The sequence below is a fragment of the Solenopsis invicta genome, chromosome 7 (genome assembly GCF_016802725.1).
Source record: "Solenopsis invicta isolate M01_SB chromosome 7, UNIL_Sinv_3.0, whole genome shotgun sequence".
NCBI lineage: Eukaryota > Metazoa > Arthropoda > Insecta > Hymenoptera > Formicidae > Solenopsis > Solenopsis invicta.
The window spans coordinates 4,112,732-4,128,800 of record NC_052670.1 but is presented as its reverse complement, the minus strand read 5'-3'; the positions used below and the strand labels follow the sequence as shown (position 1 = coordinate 4,128,800).

At 34.8% G+C, this 16,069-nt stretch overlaps 1 protein-coding gene and 1 long non-coding RNA gene across 5 annotated transcripts in view; both read right to left on the bottom strand.

Annotated features, from left to right (window-relative positions):
• LOC105199947 overlaps positions 1-16,069 on the bottom strand; it is a 299,693-nt gene that overhangs the window by 262,284 nt on the left and 21,340 nt on the right. The window lies entirely within an intron of this gene.
• Positions 13,000-15,634, bottom strand: LOC105199946 (COP9 signalosome complex subunit 2). Of its 2 annotated transcripts, XM_011167281.3 has the most exons (9): positions 15,399-15,634; positions 14,930-15,124; positions 14,731-14,856; positions 14,444-14,611; positions 14,192-14,366; positions 13,942-14,080; positions 13,636-13,852; positions 13,333-13,473; positions 13,000-13,261 (listed from the first exon to the last, which is right to left on the bottom strand). In XM_011167281.3, the coding sequence occupies exons 1-9, from the start codon at positions 15,450-15,452 to the stop codon at positions 13,142-13,144; spliced, it is 1,335 nt and encodes a 444-aa protein (XP_011165583.1). In that variant the 5' UTR covers positions 15,453-15,634; the 3' UTR covers positions 13,000-13,141. The 2 variants fall into 2 exon arrangements, with proteins under 2 accessions (XP_011165583.1, XP_039307567.1); XM_039451633.1 differs by lacking the exons at positions 14,444-14,611; positions 14,731-14,856.

Genomic DNA, 16,069 nt, shown 5'->3' with positions numbered 1-16,069 from the left:
AGCTGCGCGTGAAGCCCGTTCAACGAAGTGTACGGGAAAAAAACGATTTTATCTCGACCTTTTTCGCCCGTATTGGTTATTTTCGATCCCGTCCCCGTTAACGGGAGCTTGACATGATAGCAATTTAATATATATTTTAAATTACAAAAGACTACATCGCAAACTTGCGAATTCTCTAAGTAAATTTTTGCAATTGCATTAGTTATGTAAATATATCATTATAGTGAAATACATCATTACGTAAACAAATCACAAAAATCTTCTTACGAAAAAAAAGCGTTGTGCACGATATTACGGTCTCAGAGAAAAGAGCAGAATTTTAATTTTTCATATATAAAAATTCATATATATATAAATATACATCATATATATTTCATATATAAAAATTGCCTCGGTGGTTGAACGAAATATAGGGATATCCAGGTTCAATCTGACCAAGGTAATATTCTTCGCAGATTTTTTTTATTTTTTTCAGAGTGGGAAAATCTTCATATTAATGAAGCTATATTAGCATCAGTAATATAAATTGACTTTTGTCTGTACTGTAACTCTGTACTGTAATATTACTTATTCAACCTAACAGCTGTGTTTTAGATCAAAATTAACGACACACAGTTCAAAAGAATCAAAAATTATATTGTATGTAAAATCACACAAAGAATATTATTCCAGTACTATACATATATATATATATATATATAAGCCTATCTCGTCTTTAATTGTGTTATATACAAAACGCGGCCTTCAAATGTTAATTATTTGTATGAAAATTCAAATTTTTTAATATAAGGATTACACTACATTGTACAGGGAAAGAATGGTTTTGCTAAAGTATCTAAAAATTTAACTAGGTCTGACAGATCTGACAATAATTTTGTTAGATCGTTAAAATAATTGTAGAATGTTCAGACTAGTTGTTAAAATGTTAAAATTATTTGCAGTATTACAAAATGGTATCATGCTTGAACATCCATCATAATTATTTTAATAATCCAATAAAATTATTTTTAGATTATCTGTGTCCAAATTTATAAATATTTCAGCAAAAACGTTCGTTTCATGTACATATTGTAAAAAGTACACTGTTAACATTCGTGGAAAAATATTCATTAAATGATAGCACAAAAGATAATTTAATATTTTACAAATAAAATAAAAAATCAGAGAATCTTCATTAATCTACATCGAAACGATAATCTTCCTTGCGATTTGCTTCACCAATGTCGGAACGCTTTAAACGTTTATTTATTTTTTTTTTTTTTTAGAAAAAATAAGAAATACAAATTCCCTACAATTTTCCAAATGGATACTCGCCACAATAGATTACGAGTCTAAATAAACACTAAGACAGAAAAGTGAAATGTTCCCGCCGACAGCTCCACGTACAAGTCGCGCGCTCGGCTTCAAAGGATAAAATGAAACACGGGCGGATTTTGAAAATGCGCCTCGCCGGGTTTTTATCTCGGTAATGAGCATCTCGTAACTTTTTTTCACGGCACATATATCACACGGATAATATACAGTGGGATGTCAGAGAGATGGAGAGGGAGAAAACGTCCCGGTAAGAATATTTGTGTGGGAACGGAGGGATGGTTTGGCTTAAAGCTCTCGTACGCTCCTCCGCCTCCTTCTTATCTTTCCCCCATTCCCTTCGCGCGCGAGAGGCCGAGCAAGGTCGAAGGACTCGACAAATATCATAAAATGTAAATGTCGAGAATTCCGCGCGATCCTCGACGAGAATCTCTCAATTTACCAATACGCGCCGGGGCTCTTTCATCCGCGCCGCGCATTCACGGCTGGATTAATTCGCCATCCATTCGTTTTCCGCTCTCGCGGACGTGTGTTATCCTGAAATTAAAATTTCTGTCCACGTGGGCGGAAGCGAAGAATCCCGGTGTCGGTGTCAGTCACCAATAGCTTTTTCTGAAAAAGCGTGATACCCTCGTATGTACTCAGCGTTGCTCAATTAATACACTTACCTATTTGTATACAACAATAAACCAGTGAGTGTACACAATAGACATTTGATTCGACTATAAAAACAGTCAATTAATTTTCTGTCCGACAATCTTTATGGCTTGATTCTTCGAGAGCAAGAACGATCAATACTGTTTAATACTTAATCTAACTTAATACTCAATACTGTTTAATACCTAATTAAACGAGAAAATTCTCTCTGTATTTCTCTTTATCTCTCTTCTCTCTCTCTTTAATATATATATATATATATTTTTTTTTATAATTTTCTGTAAAGATTTGTCATTTTAACATTGTGTTAATCTTTCGTCACAAGGGATGGTCGATGTAGCTTTATGATGAATCGTTTAACATTTTCTCAGAAAACGAATTTCCAGACGATCTGCCAAAATCGACGGCGCAGAGTCGTTTATCTCCGGATGATTCGTCGTCGTCGGGGGACAAAGCTCGCCGCGGCACCTTCGTATGCGGGGATAGATGGAACACCTTCGCGTCGACGTAACCAAGAAAAACTGCTCCCACCTTGGATCAGCGTTGTCGAGACATTATTGCGTTACGTCGCGGCTTTAATATTGGAACATGCGGTATCTGTGTATCCGATATATGTACGTACGTTCGTAGAACACGAGTACGTGCGCTCGCTTACCTGAATTTCTATGTATACGTTCACTGTTTTGTGTACTTGAACACGGTGTTCCCTGGACCGGTCGTCCATAGAATTAATGGAAAAAAATTCACACAAACGATGTACGTACTCTACATTTATACGTGCAAAATAATTTAATTATGTAAAATATTTTTTAATACATTGCATGACAAATTTTACAACCATTTCATAACGGTTGGAAAATTCTTCAGGTCTCTATTTGTGATTTCATATTGATTTATCAAAAAAAAGTGACCAGTATTGCATACATAGTAACAGTTGCTATTGTTTTATCCCGAGAGGAGCGTTGATGTTAATCAATACGCAAAGCGCGGGGAAACAATTGACTATTCGATGGTTCGTACCAACCGAGAGTGTCTATGAATAGTCAGAAGGTCGTCAAGTTTCCTGTCGACTTGCTTGCCAACTTCCGTAAAACGTGCTCGGTAACTCAGAAACAAAGGTACGTTCTCCGATCCGGAGAATGTTACGTACGTCCGTAGAAACTTCGTTGGTCGTTTTGCCCCTCCGCCTCCCCCTCCAACCCTCCATTCCAACCCAATCTGCCGGATACGTGGACCGTCGCGTATTACGAGACACCCTGTACGTATCGGACGTTCCCGAGTTAAGTCGTACAAGATAGATGGTCCAGACGGTGACCCTCTCGCGCCCTTAACGTTTTACTCGCATTTATGATATATGGTGCAGCCGCTAAAAACTGGCAGATGTGTTTTCGTTCCTCGTGCGACACTCCCACCCTCAGGTACGAAACGGACGACAACGGGGTGGCGTGCGCGCACCTTTCCACCTTAGCAGTTGGATAAATCGACGGAAGATGCGAACAATACTTGAGAGATTATACGCTTAGGCGACGCGTCGTCACGCCGAGCGGAAAAACGAGCGCGCTCTTTGTCATCGCGCTGCCGACCGCACGCTTCCACGCGGCTGCGACAATAATTCTCCCAAAAGAGATTCCATCCGCGTCTTATTGTGGCGACGCGAGGAGAACACGTTCGAAATAATTCACTGTAACGTAAAGAGAATTAAGCCCCTCGGCCTACATTCACGTAGCGCGAAAATTACATTCGCGCGACGGATAGGTAAAACTTGATCTGTGTCCCCTTATCGGGGCCCGCAGTCGAAATTGTTACAACTTCCGTGAGTTCGATTGAATGCGATGGATACAAAAAGGAAAAAAAAATACTTTGCCGCCATAAATTGTAAAGTTGTAAGATTTAAAAGAACGTGGGTACTTTTATAGACTAATAGTCTTTTAAAAATTGCGAGTTGTAAAAAGAAAGGAGGAAAAGAACCATATGGAAAGAACAATTCTATTGCAGTTTAAAAATTTCAGAAAATAATTTTATGTTGGACCATTAAAATAATTGCGTAGAACGCCTAAGCGTGATAATGTTGCTGTAAACACACAGAAAAAAATTAGTATCAATAATTCATTATTTCATACATAAGCATTGCAATATAAAATCTTCTTGGAAGAATTTATAATGTTAAACAGACATAATTTGCTCACATAAAGAGAAACATTTTTTTCCATGTAAGCAAATTATGTCTATTTAAGATTACAAATTCATCCAACAATTCATATTCTTGCTTATATATGAAACCATGTGATTTGATATTAATTTTTTTCTGTGCAGTTTTGATGTTTTAACAATCAAGTTAAACATCCTATACAATTTTTTAAACAGCATAATTATATTCAGGTCTGTATTTCAGTAGAAATATTTTTCTCTTGTGGTGATGGGAAGAACGAATTCGCTGTATAAGCATGTTCATTAATTTCTTACGAATTAATATTTCGCCCTGGATAATTCAGTCACTCTAAAGCCCTTTACACAATTTACAAATAATTACATCTCATAGAGATGTATAATTTCGAAGACGAAGATATATAATTTAAGAGATGATGAGGGACTCTCTTTGACAACTTGTCGAATGAGAAGACAACGGTGCAACGTCCCATGTATCGCGAGAGACTGTGGGACTAGTTTTTACCCGGGTGCACGTCAGCAAAGCATTGACGGTATTGTTGATCAGGCGAGTGCCGCGGAATATTATTCGCGTGTTACATCGTTATCGAGGTAGAACGTTTATTTTGCAAAACATATTAATGCGCGCATATTGCCGCGCTGTCGCATTCGCATAATCCGACGAGTAATCTCATCGCGTGGTTGATCACACGCTTCATCGCGTCTACCGTGCAATCAAGGCGTAATGAACGTTAAAGGCGGGGGTGTGGCAGATCTCGCAGGTATCTCGAAGCGCGAGACTTAAACGCGGTAATCGGATTCGAGAGCAGGCAACGCTGTCGGCGCGACGCGGCGCGGCGTATGAACGAGCGCCGAACGAATGCGGGCGTCGTAAAAATCGGAAGGACAACATCTCTCGGATCGGGCGGTCGATCTCGATTTGAATTTCAGATTATGCACGTCCACTACGGGGCACACACACACACACATGCGCGGCGCGTGGTTGGAAAGTTTCGAGCGCGTGCATCCGTTTTCCGGCATTACGGTCAAATAAATAAAGGCGTAACGATACGTGGGACGATAAATAAGGGAAACTAAGGGAAAAACGGGGACGTGAGGTATAACTCACTTAAGGTGACAAAATTTTGTCCACGGTCGGTGCAGGTCGGCGCAGGTCGGCGGAACATCGTCGGCGATGCGCTGTGTATTTTTCACGGTGCGCCATAGAGGTGAAACGTCTTCCGAGAGGTATATCCTAATTACGCGGGGGCCTTGGTCGCGGGTTTCGTATAAACAGGCATCAGAAGTAATAGGACGAAAGAGGATCACGAGAGCGAGTGGCGCGACGGCGGCGTTTCCCGCCGTTGGGTGTAATACTTGTGGGTAATAACAATATGAAGAAGTCAGTAAAAATGCCGCGCATGATCCGCTCGTGTCGTAATAAATAACAATAGTAATAAACCTGTCTCGTAAAGCGGAAAGCCAGTTCCAGATATTGCGATTTCATAAAGAAGTAGTAATTTCTTATTTCGTAAATCATTCTCAATAACCCTGAAAGCTGCGCTTTCGCATGCTATTGTAAACTACGATAATTAAAATCTACTCGAATTCTCTCTTTTAATACAATTTACAATATATTGTAATTACGTATCTATAACTACATCCATGCAGGCAAATAATTCTGTACGGTTGCCCCGAGTGACAGTCCACCGAGCGTGATTAACCACGCTACACGTATTTATTGCGATTAACGGCGAGCAGAATTGATTTCCCGTAACAGTTATCTTGCCTTATCGTACAGCGGCACCCACCAGCGTGGTACGACGAGTCTTTTCCGACCACACGACGTGAAAAATAACCGTCTCGAATGGGCTCAACGGCGCCTCAAGGGCTCTTTCGCTCGCTCTTTAAGGGTGTGTATTTGAGTTTCAATTTAAAGAAGGCCACTTCGGGGGGATTTTCTGAGATGAATGAAGCTCTGGCGGAGCTATAGACTGGAAGGAGTGGCGAGAGAGCAGCGGCCTCGTCCGGTCACCGATCTTGTCGCGAATAATGGACGCTTTTCATTTCGCCACGTTTCTTCGGCGATTAATTAACGGAATTAATCTCGATCGTTCGGTTTGCTCGAACCACTGAGGGACGTACGTTCCTTTCCAGATAATACCAATGCGATAATAGACGATTGATATAAGATGATATTATCTCGTTAACCGAGCGAGAAGATTAATGAAACAAATAATTCAATTATTTGTAATAACAATAAATTTCTCTCATTTGAATTTTAAATAGCAATAATATATCATATACACGTTATATCTTTCACTTTGTTTTTTTATATTGTTCATTTTGATTTTCTGTACGTCAAGTGCAGAAATAATCGTTTGTTGTTTTATTTGATAATTCACGTATGTATGTACAAAGAAATAATTTTTATTAATTTTGTAACGAGATACTTTTTCATGATGGCACGTTAAAACAGAAAACACATCGCAAAAAGGAGCGTCTCATTTTTTGTTTGTGTTTACCGGACCTTTCTATCTACCCACATACAGTGTCGAGCTACCATAAAAGATTTAAAACTTTGGAGTACGAGATTTCATTTTTTAACCCGTACTACTTTCCATCAAGTTAGGACCTACGCTTCAGCAGCGGGGACGTGGAAAATAAAATTCGCTCTTAAATTAACACGACTGCGCCGAGTGAAGCGGCGTTTTTCATGTATACTTGCTGGATGATGCAGCCGCAGGGATCATTGAGACAGAAAGAAAGCGCGTATACAGAGAGAGAGAGAGAGAGAGAGAGAGAGAGAGAGAGAGGGGGGGGGGGGACAGAAAGAAGTTTCGTAGATGTTAAGTATATTCTTGATTTTTTCTCGCTTGACTTCGCCTGACTCTTTCTCTTTTTCTCTTTCTCTGACGAAGGCCACGTATTCCCTTCGTAATTTTGCCATTATGCAAAATGTCCTGAGGTTACCTCACAGTTACGGTTTATTTCGCTCTTTTCACCACTGTTACAGACAGTTGCAACTTTGTTTTAACGTCCTTTCTGCCCTTATTTGATGTATAGTTTCTCTATGTTTTAATTAATTAATTAGTACATGTATAGTTGCATTATTTACATTCGTACTTAAATGTGTTTTTCTTCTCAAAGTATCTTTAACGGAGACCGTATCAACAGTGTGGTTATTTTTCTTCTGTCCCAAAGAAGAAACTTCCAAACGAGAGAGAATATTTTTTATATAAAAAAAAATTTGGTTAAAGAAGTGCTCAGTTAAATAAAAAAATATAAGCGTCGTAAAATAACTAGAAAGTTGGACACGCTACTCTCTATATAGAATTCAAACAGTTAATTTTACGAATTTTAATTATTACTTCAGAAATATTAACTTTTCACCCATATTCGAATTATAATATCTTTATTATTAATTATATAATGATTATTGTTATTAAGTTAGTAATGGCAGAAACTATCAAAGTGTATCTAAATGCATTAAGCTTAATTCTACATTACTACAAATGAGCTTTCGAAGAAGATGGACAGTGAGCTCTCTTCGGAAGATATCGTCTTAAACGTGGCATGAGCAAGGAGGAAACTACTCGTAGGCTGTGGGATTATAGTCTCCCACACAGTCATGATATAGGACGAGCCTGAGGGACTCTGCCAGCCTGCGTGGGCTTAACCAACATTTACATAGGCGTAAACGTAGACTGAATAACAATGCTTGAAATGGAGCCGAAACCAGCCGTACTATTCTACAGGGCGGTCGTATGTATCTGCGCTTAGGTGCAGGATTTACAGTGTGTCCATGAAGAATAGATAATTTCATTTACATTCTTTGAGTATATAATTTTGATCATATTTTCGACTTTAAGAAAGTAAAGGATATAGTAAACATTTCTATCTATATTTTATCTTTATATACCATTGCACATTAAATACTAATATTATAATCTGTGCTGTAAATTTCAAATAAAAAATATTTTTGCACACTGGCTATCTCCGAATTATTATTATGTTTCCAGTTTGTTTGAATTCTTTAATCAACACTGTACTATAGTGAAAATATTTGAGAAATTAAATTTAGATGTTTATGTAGAAATGCAATTTAAGCGAAAAGGTATTTTCAAAAATTTTCAATGTTGCTATAAATTTATAAAATAACTAAATAACTAAAAAATATTATTTTATTTTATAACTAAATATTATATTTAAAAGCTCCAATTTAATATTTTTACTTATTTATAATTTAAACTTTCAGTGTTTTTGTGGAAGAAAAATCAATTTCAAATTTTCCTAAAAGATTCTCTGTTTTCCATATTTTGATTTTAACAAAATTTGTACACTATCCGTTATATTTGTTTTAACATATTGTACGTTTTATTGATATGTATATTCCAATAAGCGTCCGTATTCATGTTGTTCTTTTTAATTATCACATGTTTGTTAAAAAATTGTTTTAATTCCGGCGTATGCAGTAATTAAATTATACCCGCGTATCGTCGTTTGAATAATTGCTATTGTATCGATGATATTGCCAGTAACAGAAACGGATATTTATTATTCAGCCGATAAGCGTCAATTTGGACAAATTTAATAATTTGTACATGCGCATTTTAGTTCGTTTTTGGCTCGTGCCGGTGTCATTATTTGCCAGAATATATCCTCTGTATTTGGGTTAGCGATTCTGTCGAGCTTGATAAAGTAACTAACGGCAATAAATAATTTGTGACTGGCGTAAACAAATTTAGCAGGTAGTTTACGAGCATTGACAATTGTCCGCGAAACCTATATGAATATACTTGATTGCAAACCCATTTCAAGATTGGCACTTAATTACAGCGAAACGACCATATATTCGCATGTGCCGATACAAATGCAAATATAGATGATTTCGAATACGATCTCGATACGAAAAATATTCGACTAAATTGCGGGGAAAAAGTACAAGATTTAATTAAAAATCAAATACATTTAATTTTACATGGTCTATATATATATCTACGTTATAAAACTGGACGCGCATCAACTGCAGGGCTTACATAATCGGGAAATTGGGACGTGAGAAATTCTCGGACGAGCTGTTCCGTCCCGCGTTAATTCCCGGGAAATAAAAGAAAATAATTACGCATGGCGCGTTCTGTGTCGAAAATTTAATGCAAAAAAGATTCTAACGGCACGGAGGAATGTAATGAAATTTAATGTTTTGCAGCAACATAAATTAGCGAGTGTACGGCGCGCTTCCACGCGTCACGTGCGTAATATGCACGTACGTGGTCGGGTCTGCAGTGAAAAAGGGTCGACCTCATACGACCGCGGCATGCTAACGAGAGAGCAATAAAATTAGTCTCAAGCTAATTAAATCGAACGCGCCTGTAATAGGCTAATGGTCGGTAATTAACAATTTGCGCGCACCAAAGTAAGTATAGGCTGCACGTACAGGAGGGTTGTTGGAAAAATACTTATATGGAGAGGAGGTGGTTGTGCGAGTAAACCCTCACTTAAGCACCACATGGTGCGTGCAAGAAGCACCGTCGGCAGTTCTGATGCTCAGCGCAAAATAGCCTGATTTTGCGATATTCATAGCGGGCCCCGTATGCCACCCGTATTCGCTTGCGACATCGTCTTTAGATGTGTGGATTGCACATGTTGTACGATCGAGTTTTGCAAAATGGAATTAATCTGCCTGCTGTTTTGTGTGACTTTCAAAACAAACGCGGGGACGCTGGGATGACGCACAGATTGTCTAAATTTTTTCACTTTTTCCGTCTTTCTTTCTACAAAATGTGCACAATTTACTTTTAAGTTTTAAGTTTGTAATTTAAAATGTAATAAGAATGTATACTAATCCATTCACTAACAATGATTTATATTTACATCGTGTAGCTGTAAATTGTAATATAATTATAATTTTAAAAGGGTGATCTCTCTCTTGTATAACGAAATAAAAATAAATGAATACAAATAAAGATGATAAAAACAAAATAAAGAAATATATAATAATTCGTTTTCTTTCTTTTATCGATTGTGACTCTATAAGAGAAAAATGATTGAATATAAAAGTTTAATGTGTGTATTTATTAATTATTGAGATTTTTGTTATTAGAAACTTGAGTAATTACTTTTATATTGCTAATATCTTTATCACACACTGATTTCTTGAAATATATTACATAAATGTTGGCAATCAATGTATAAGAGACAAAATTTATTAGAATTTGTATGAATTTTAATCTTTGAAATTAATTTCTCTTCAAAATTTTTACTATTTTATTTTCTGTACATTTAGATTTCCTTGACCAAATAATTAATTTCTTGCTTAAAATAATGCATAATTGTATGTACATACCAAGTTATCGTGCGTTTTCGAACAGCGAATATACTGCAAATTCGAAAACAAAGCAATGACACGACGCGAGAAACATAAGAATCGAAATCAAGTTTGATACAGAATTGACAAAACAAACTGTTGCATTATTCGGTTGATTGAATGAAAATTATTATTAAAATCACCATCAAAGGTATTCGCATATATCAAATTATCAAATCGTACAAAAAAAAATTAAATAAAGTGAATGATGATAAATTGCAATTCATATTATATTTGAGTGTGTAAAAATACTTCTATATAGCCATCTCAACTAGAAATCTTAATTGTGAACTGTGATCGAATTAACGTTACCGTTAGACATTTCTTGTCAGAAATAATAATTTGCATTATACAGGATGTCTGTTTCCGCTACCTATATTTCGAAAACGGTTTAAGGTGATGAAAAACTGCGAAATACATATTTGATTATTTCAAGGGACTCTCCGTCTCCAATCCTCATAAAAAAGCAACCTTTCAAAATGATCGTTTTTCGCAGTTTTTCATAATTTTGAAATGTTTCCGTAATATAAAAAATGAGAACAGACTTTATAGACACACTTTGTATATTGTACATGCTCGTGTCTCAAATATAATATAAAGTTTTAATAGAATAATAAAATCGAATCTTGTGATATGTAATGTGAGAATTGTAAATATTATAAAAAAAAAAAAAATAAAAAAGAAAAGAAACAGGAAAACGTGTTTATCGTTAATATTCAGATAAAATAAATGTTCGCAGAGATATTCTTTGAAGTTTCAATTATTTTTAATTATTATTAACTGTGCACAACTTACATCAATACAATCGCGTATTTTTAATTCAAAATCAATTCTATTGCCGTCATTACGGTCGCGTTCCGCAATCGAGTCACCGATAACCAAGCGTGGAATTACTCTGCGAAGGATACATATACATCGCGCGTCTGGGCCAAGGTTTGTTAGTTTCCCTCGGGATTTACTTAAGCGTACGAACGTGCGAGAAGTGGTAACGAGCAGCACCGTGGCAGACAGAGCACGAGAAGAGGGAGGAGGGAAACATAGAACAACGGTATCTCGCATACATCCCATCTTCCCTCCTGCTCACACGATATCCTTCTCTCTGCAGGGGATTCTGCAGCGTCTACATTCTCGCCGTCAGTTAAATTGTCCCGACTGAATCGAGCCATGTCCCGCTCGAGTCGAAGCCAAGCTCGACTTCCCATAATTTTGCGATGACAGCAGAGGCACCCATGCCAAAAGTTCTGATAATTGTCGATATTGCCCAAACTCTATACATATATGCCTCGCAAAATTTGTGGACTACTGAATGCCGTTTATCTAATGGACGTTTACGCATAATTTCCATTATTATTCGAAATTCTATTTTCTTTCGAATCTCTTAAGAGATTGTATTAAAAACTCTTTTCTTTGTTAGTTTGGAACATTGTCCCGTTATTTACTTCAATATATTATATCTATTTTTAACTATTAATACGATTAAAAAATGATGAAATTATATTAAAATTAACATAAAAATTTATCATACAAATTGTTATTAAATTAGTTTTAAACGCAATATATTTTTTAAATAGATATTTCTAAATATTTAACAGTTTAATCGATTCTTTTTCTATCATTTATTATTATCATCCTATATTGAAATGTTAGTTTTAATCAAACTTGATATAAAATTTTATAATGTGATTTGTGTAAATATACTGGTTATTTAAATTTTTATTTTTGTTATCCGATTTAATTTGTCAAATAATAGTAAAAAATCACTGTTGTTTTGATAACTCTGTTTCTATTAGATCCAAATTTCGAAGAATAAAAATAAATGTAGTATAATAGAGTTTTATAGTAATAAATATTTATAACTGCTTTTTAGACACGCATAAAAATGTTAATTTAACGTAAAATTGTGATGATAGACGATATCCAATAAGAGTATCTGGTCCAAAGGGAGACCTTCCATTTCATTATATGTTATTGTCAATTTAGAAATTATAATCTCATGAATAGAAAGTCGGATTACATCTTAATCAAATCAAACATTTTATCTATTCATTTAAAAACTCATGATTCTAATACTTATATTATTTATAAAAATGGATTATGCTAAAATTTTAAAATTTCCTATGCAAATCAAAGAAAAGATTCTGCTCGGAAATTTTTAAACAAATCTACGTATATATAAACAACAATCATGGATTCCAGATTACCAAGATTCCATTGTCAATGTTGTATGCTGAAAGACATTGTTTCAAAATGTCACATTAAAAGTAATATATATTAGAAACCACGCTAAATTTAGCAAATAAAAAAAGTTATTTGCTCACGTTGTTATTTGTTAATCTAAAAATATCCTGGCAATTTAATCTTTATATGTATACAAAGATTAAGACATCAAGATATATTTAGATTATCATAGGAATCGTATTTAAAAAATATATATCGTATTTAAAAAATATATATTTTTTAAATACGATTTCTACTTTGATTTATTTGGAACAAAGTTTATTTAATAGAAATTTAAAAAATTGTGCTAAAATGCTAAATTTATTATATCACAATAGATTTCATTTCTTCACATATTTGTATAGGAATTTTATGATATACTATACACAGAGTGAAATTAATCATTTTTATTGCAGAAACACGTGCATACCCCACACATGCCATTCAAGACATTTTGTTCACAATGGCTGTATGCAAGGACTGCAATTGACCTGCCCATTTATCAAGAGCATTGTAACGTGTGGCGCATACCGATTTCTTATCCAATTCAAGAACCTGATTTACCTGCAAAGAATTTAGGAAGTTATATTTTGTACAGAACGCGTACATAGTTCCAAATTGTCTAAAAATATCACCTGATCTATACGACCGTGAATAGTATTGTCCAAAATACAAGATACCAAGAGACTTTCGACTTCCGAAACGTCAATGTTCAATTCCTTACTTATGAAAGGGATATAAATTCTAGTATATGGTCTTATCAGCTTAATTAGAACCTAAAACAATGCATATATTATGTGCATTATTAAAATATCGTAATACGCTGTATAAACATAGCATATCAGTTTATATTATCTCAAAATATTTTAGTAAATTACGAAATAAAAATTTTGTAGCGATAATATTAACATTAACATAAATAACTGTAGAAGATATACCTGTGTACGTATGTTCCGTAATAAATCCTCAATGTGTTCTCTAATAAAGGGATCATCCATAATATTGTTCCTATTTTGTTTCAGAATTAATTCAAACTGATTAATATCATTATTCTGATAGCTGACAACTAAATTCGTCATTGCTAAAATTTCAGGATCATTCTTGTAAGGTTTTGCCTCTTGTGAATCAAATGGATTAATACCAGACTTCATTAACCTAGTAATGTAATTGCATATATGTGTATATTAATATTAGTATAATGTAGATAATAATCATAATATTAGAGAACAGATAATCACACTTACATGTTGGCCAAAACTAAGTACTTTAAACACGTTGTACGCCTTGGTGAGCCAGATTCGTCATAATTTTTAAAGGCTTCGAAAAAGTCAGTGTGGGCTCTTTCAAACTCACCTTCTCTTAAATGCATTTTACCTCCACATTCTGAAAAAAGTACAAGCACTTTCGTCACTTTGCTTTTCTAAATATATATATTGTTATTGCAACAACATAAAATGATACAAATATTGCTGCTTCTGAAAAACGAGTTATTACCTCGGATAACACCCATAATTAATGGATGGGGAATAGCACTTTTAATATGAAGACTCTGTTCATAAAGCGTTTTCAATTTCTTATTATTTTTTTGTGCTGTATACATCTGTATCTCTAAGGCATAAATTTCCAGTAATTGCGTTCCTTTTTTCAGATCATCTTCTCCATCATCAGTCTAAAAATATATACACAAGTTAAATAATAACATATACACAAATAATATTCAATTGTATGTATGTACACAATACGCACTTGACAACTTTGATGAAGCTGTTTCAATATTTTTGCCAATTTATTAAAATCCGAACGATCGTAATATAACTTTCCCAATTTTGTATTTGTTTTAAACCATAACCTATCATTCTTTGCATCTTTTAATGCATCTAAAGTGGTTTCATAGAAATCTTGTAATAACTCCATCTTTAGAAAAAAATACGTTACTTTTTTTCAAATATCAAAGAAATGTGCTTAAGAAAAATTAAGAACAAAACAATTTGTATCGAGATACTAAATATAACTTATTCACTGAATGTACTTACATTCTTTGATGTACTAATATAGTCCAATATGGAATTTATTGATTTTTCTGAGTGATTTCTAGTAACTGCACTTTTAATATATGTTAACAATTGTTTATACCTCGACATCATTTCTTTATAATTTGACTAAAAAGAAAACGTCATATTTAACTTTAAATTTAACCAAATTTAAGTATAATAATGTAGATTTTTCATGTACCAGTTTAAAATTAATTTTGATCATCTGTTTCAAAGCCTTAAAACCCCACTCTCCCTTCTCACCACCCTCCAGATCCAGTACTTTCTGAAAACTTTGTAAAGCAGCTTTTGGGTCATCCTCTTTGAGAGCTTTACTATTATAATATTGATTTTCTAGATCGACGTCTGGTTCAGAATTGGAATCCTCAGAATACTCCTAAAACAATTTAACGATTAGGGATGCAGAACCAGTCGGAAGGATAAAACGCTTAAATCAGCACCGCAAGTTGTTAAACATAACCTAATTGGACGAACGACTTATTACGCGAATTACGATAGATTTGACAGGGCCGTTCGAGGAGCATCTTTCGAGGTATTCTACGGATTATTTTTAAATGCTGTACACGACAGCTTTAGGAATTCTAACCTCACTGCGAGCCGGAAGAAACGTTTTGTAAGACAGTCCCGTAAGTCTCCGTAGAAAAACTTACCAATCCGTAATCCTCTTCCTCTTCGCACATGAAATCATCCTCACCGTCTGACATTTTGCGGGCTCCTCTCGGCCAATGTTAGCACGGTTTTTACACGGTTTTCCACAAATAACGACGGTTATGTACGAGCACAGCGTATTTTGAAATGTTTGAAATCCGTCTTTGCATTAATACCAGAGAGAAGCCCTCCCTGGAGTAGGACGTACCCGCGTTTTATTGTTAGATGGAATCCATTCACTGTCGCCTCTATGTACAATGAAGTGAATTAATTCGGTAGGTAATAGTAGATGTCTAACTTATCGACTTCATTTAATTTAAATTAATGCGATCGGTACGTCCCAGCCGAAATCATTATAAATGTTCGCAAATTTCTTAATTAAAGAAATTTGCGAAATTTGCTTTCTTAATTTATAAATTTTTTTTAATAAAAATTTCTAATTTAAATCAAATCAATAAGTTTAACATATACAATTAAATATCCATTGATTTATAGACTAAATACGTTATTATAATCCTGTATATGTTGCAAATATTTTAACTTACCTCAAGGATGCCTCCCAGGCCTTTTCTTTTTCCACTTAAATCATCACAATTCGTTACATTCACTCACTCACCTTACGACCGCGTGATGATATTTTACACGGCACTCCCGGACCGATTATAACCGTATT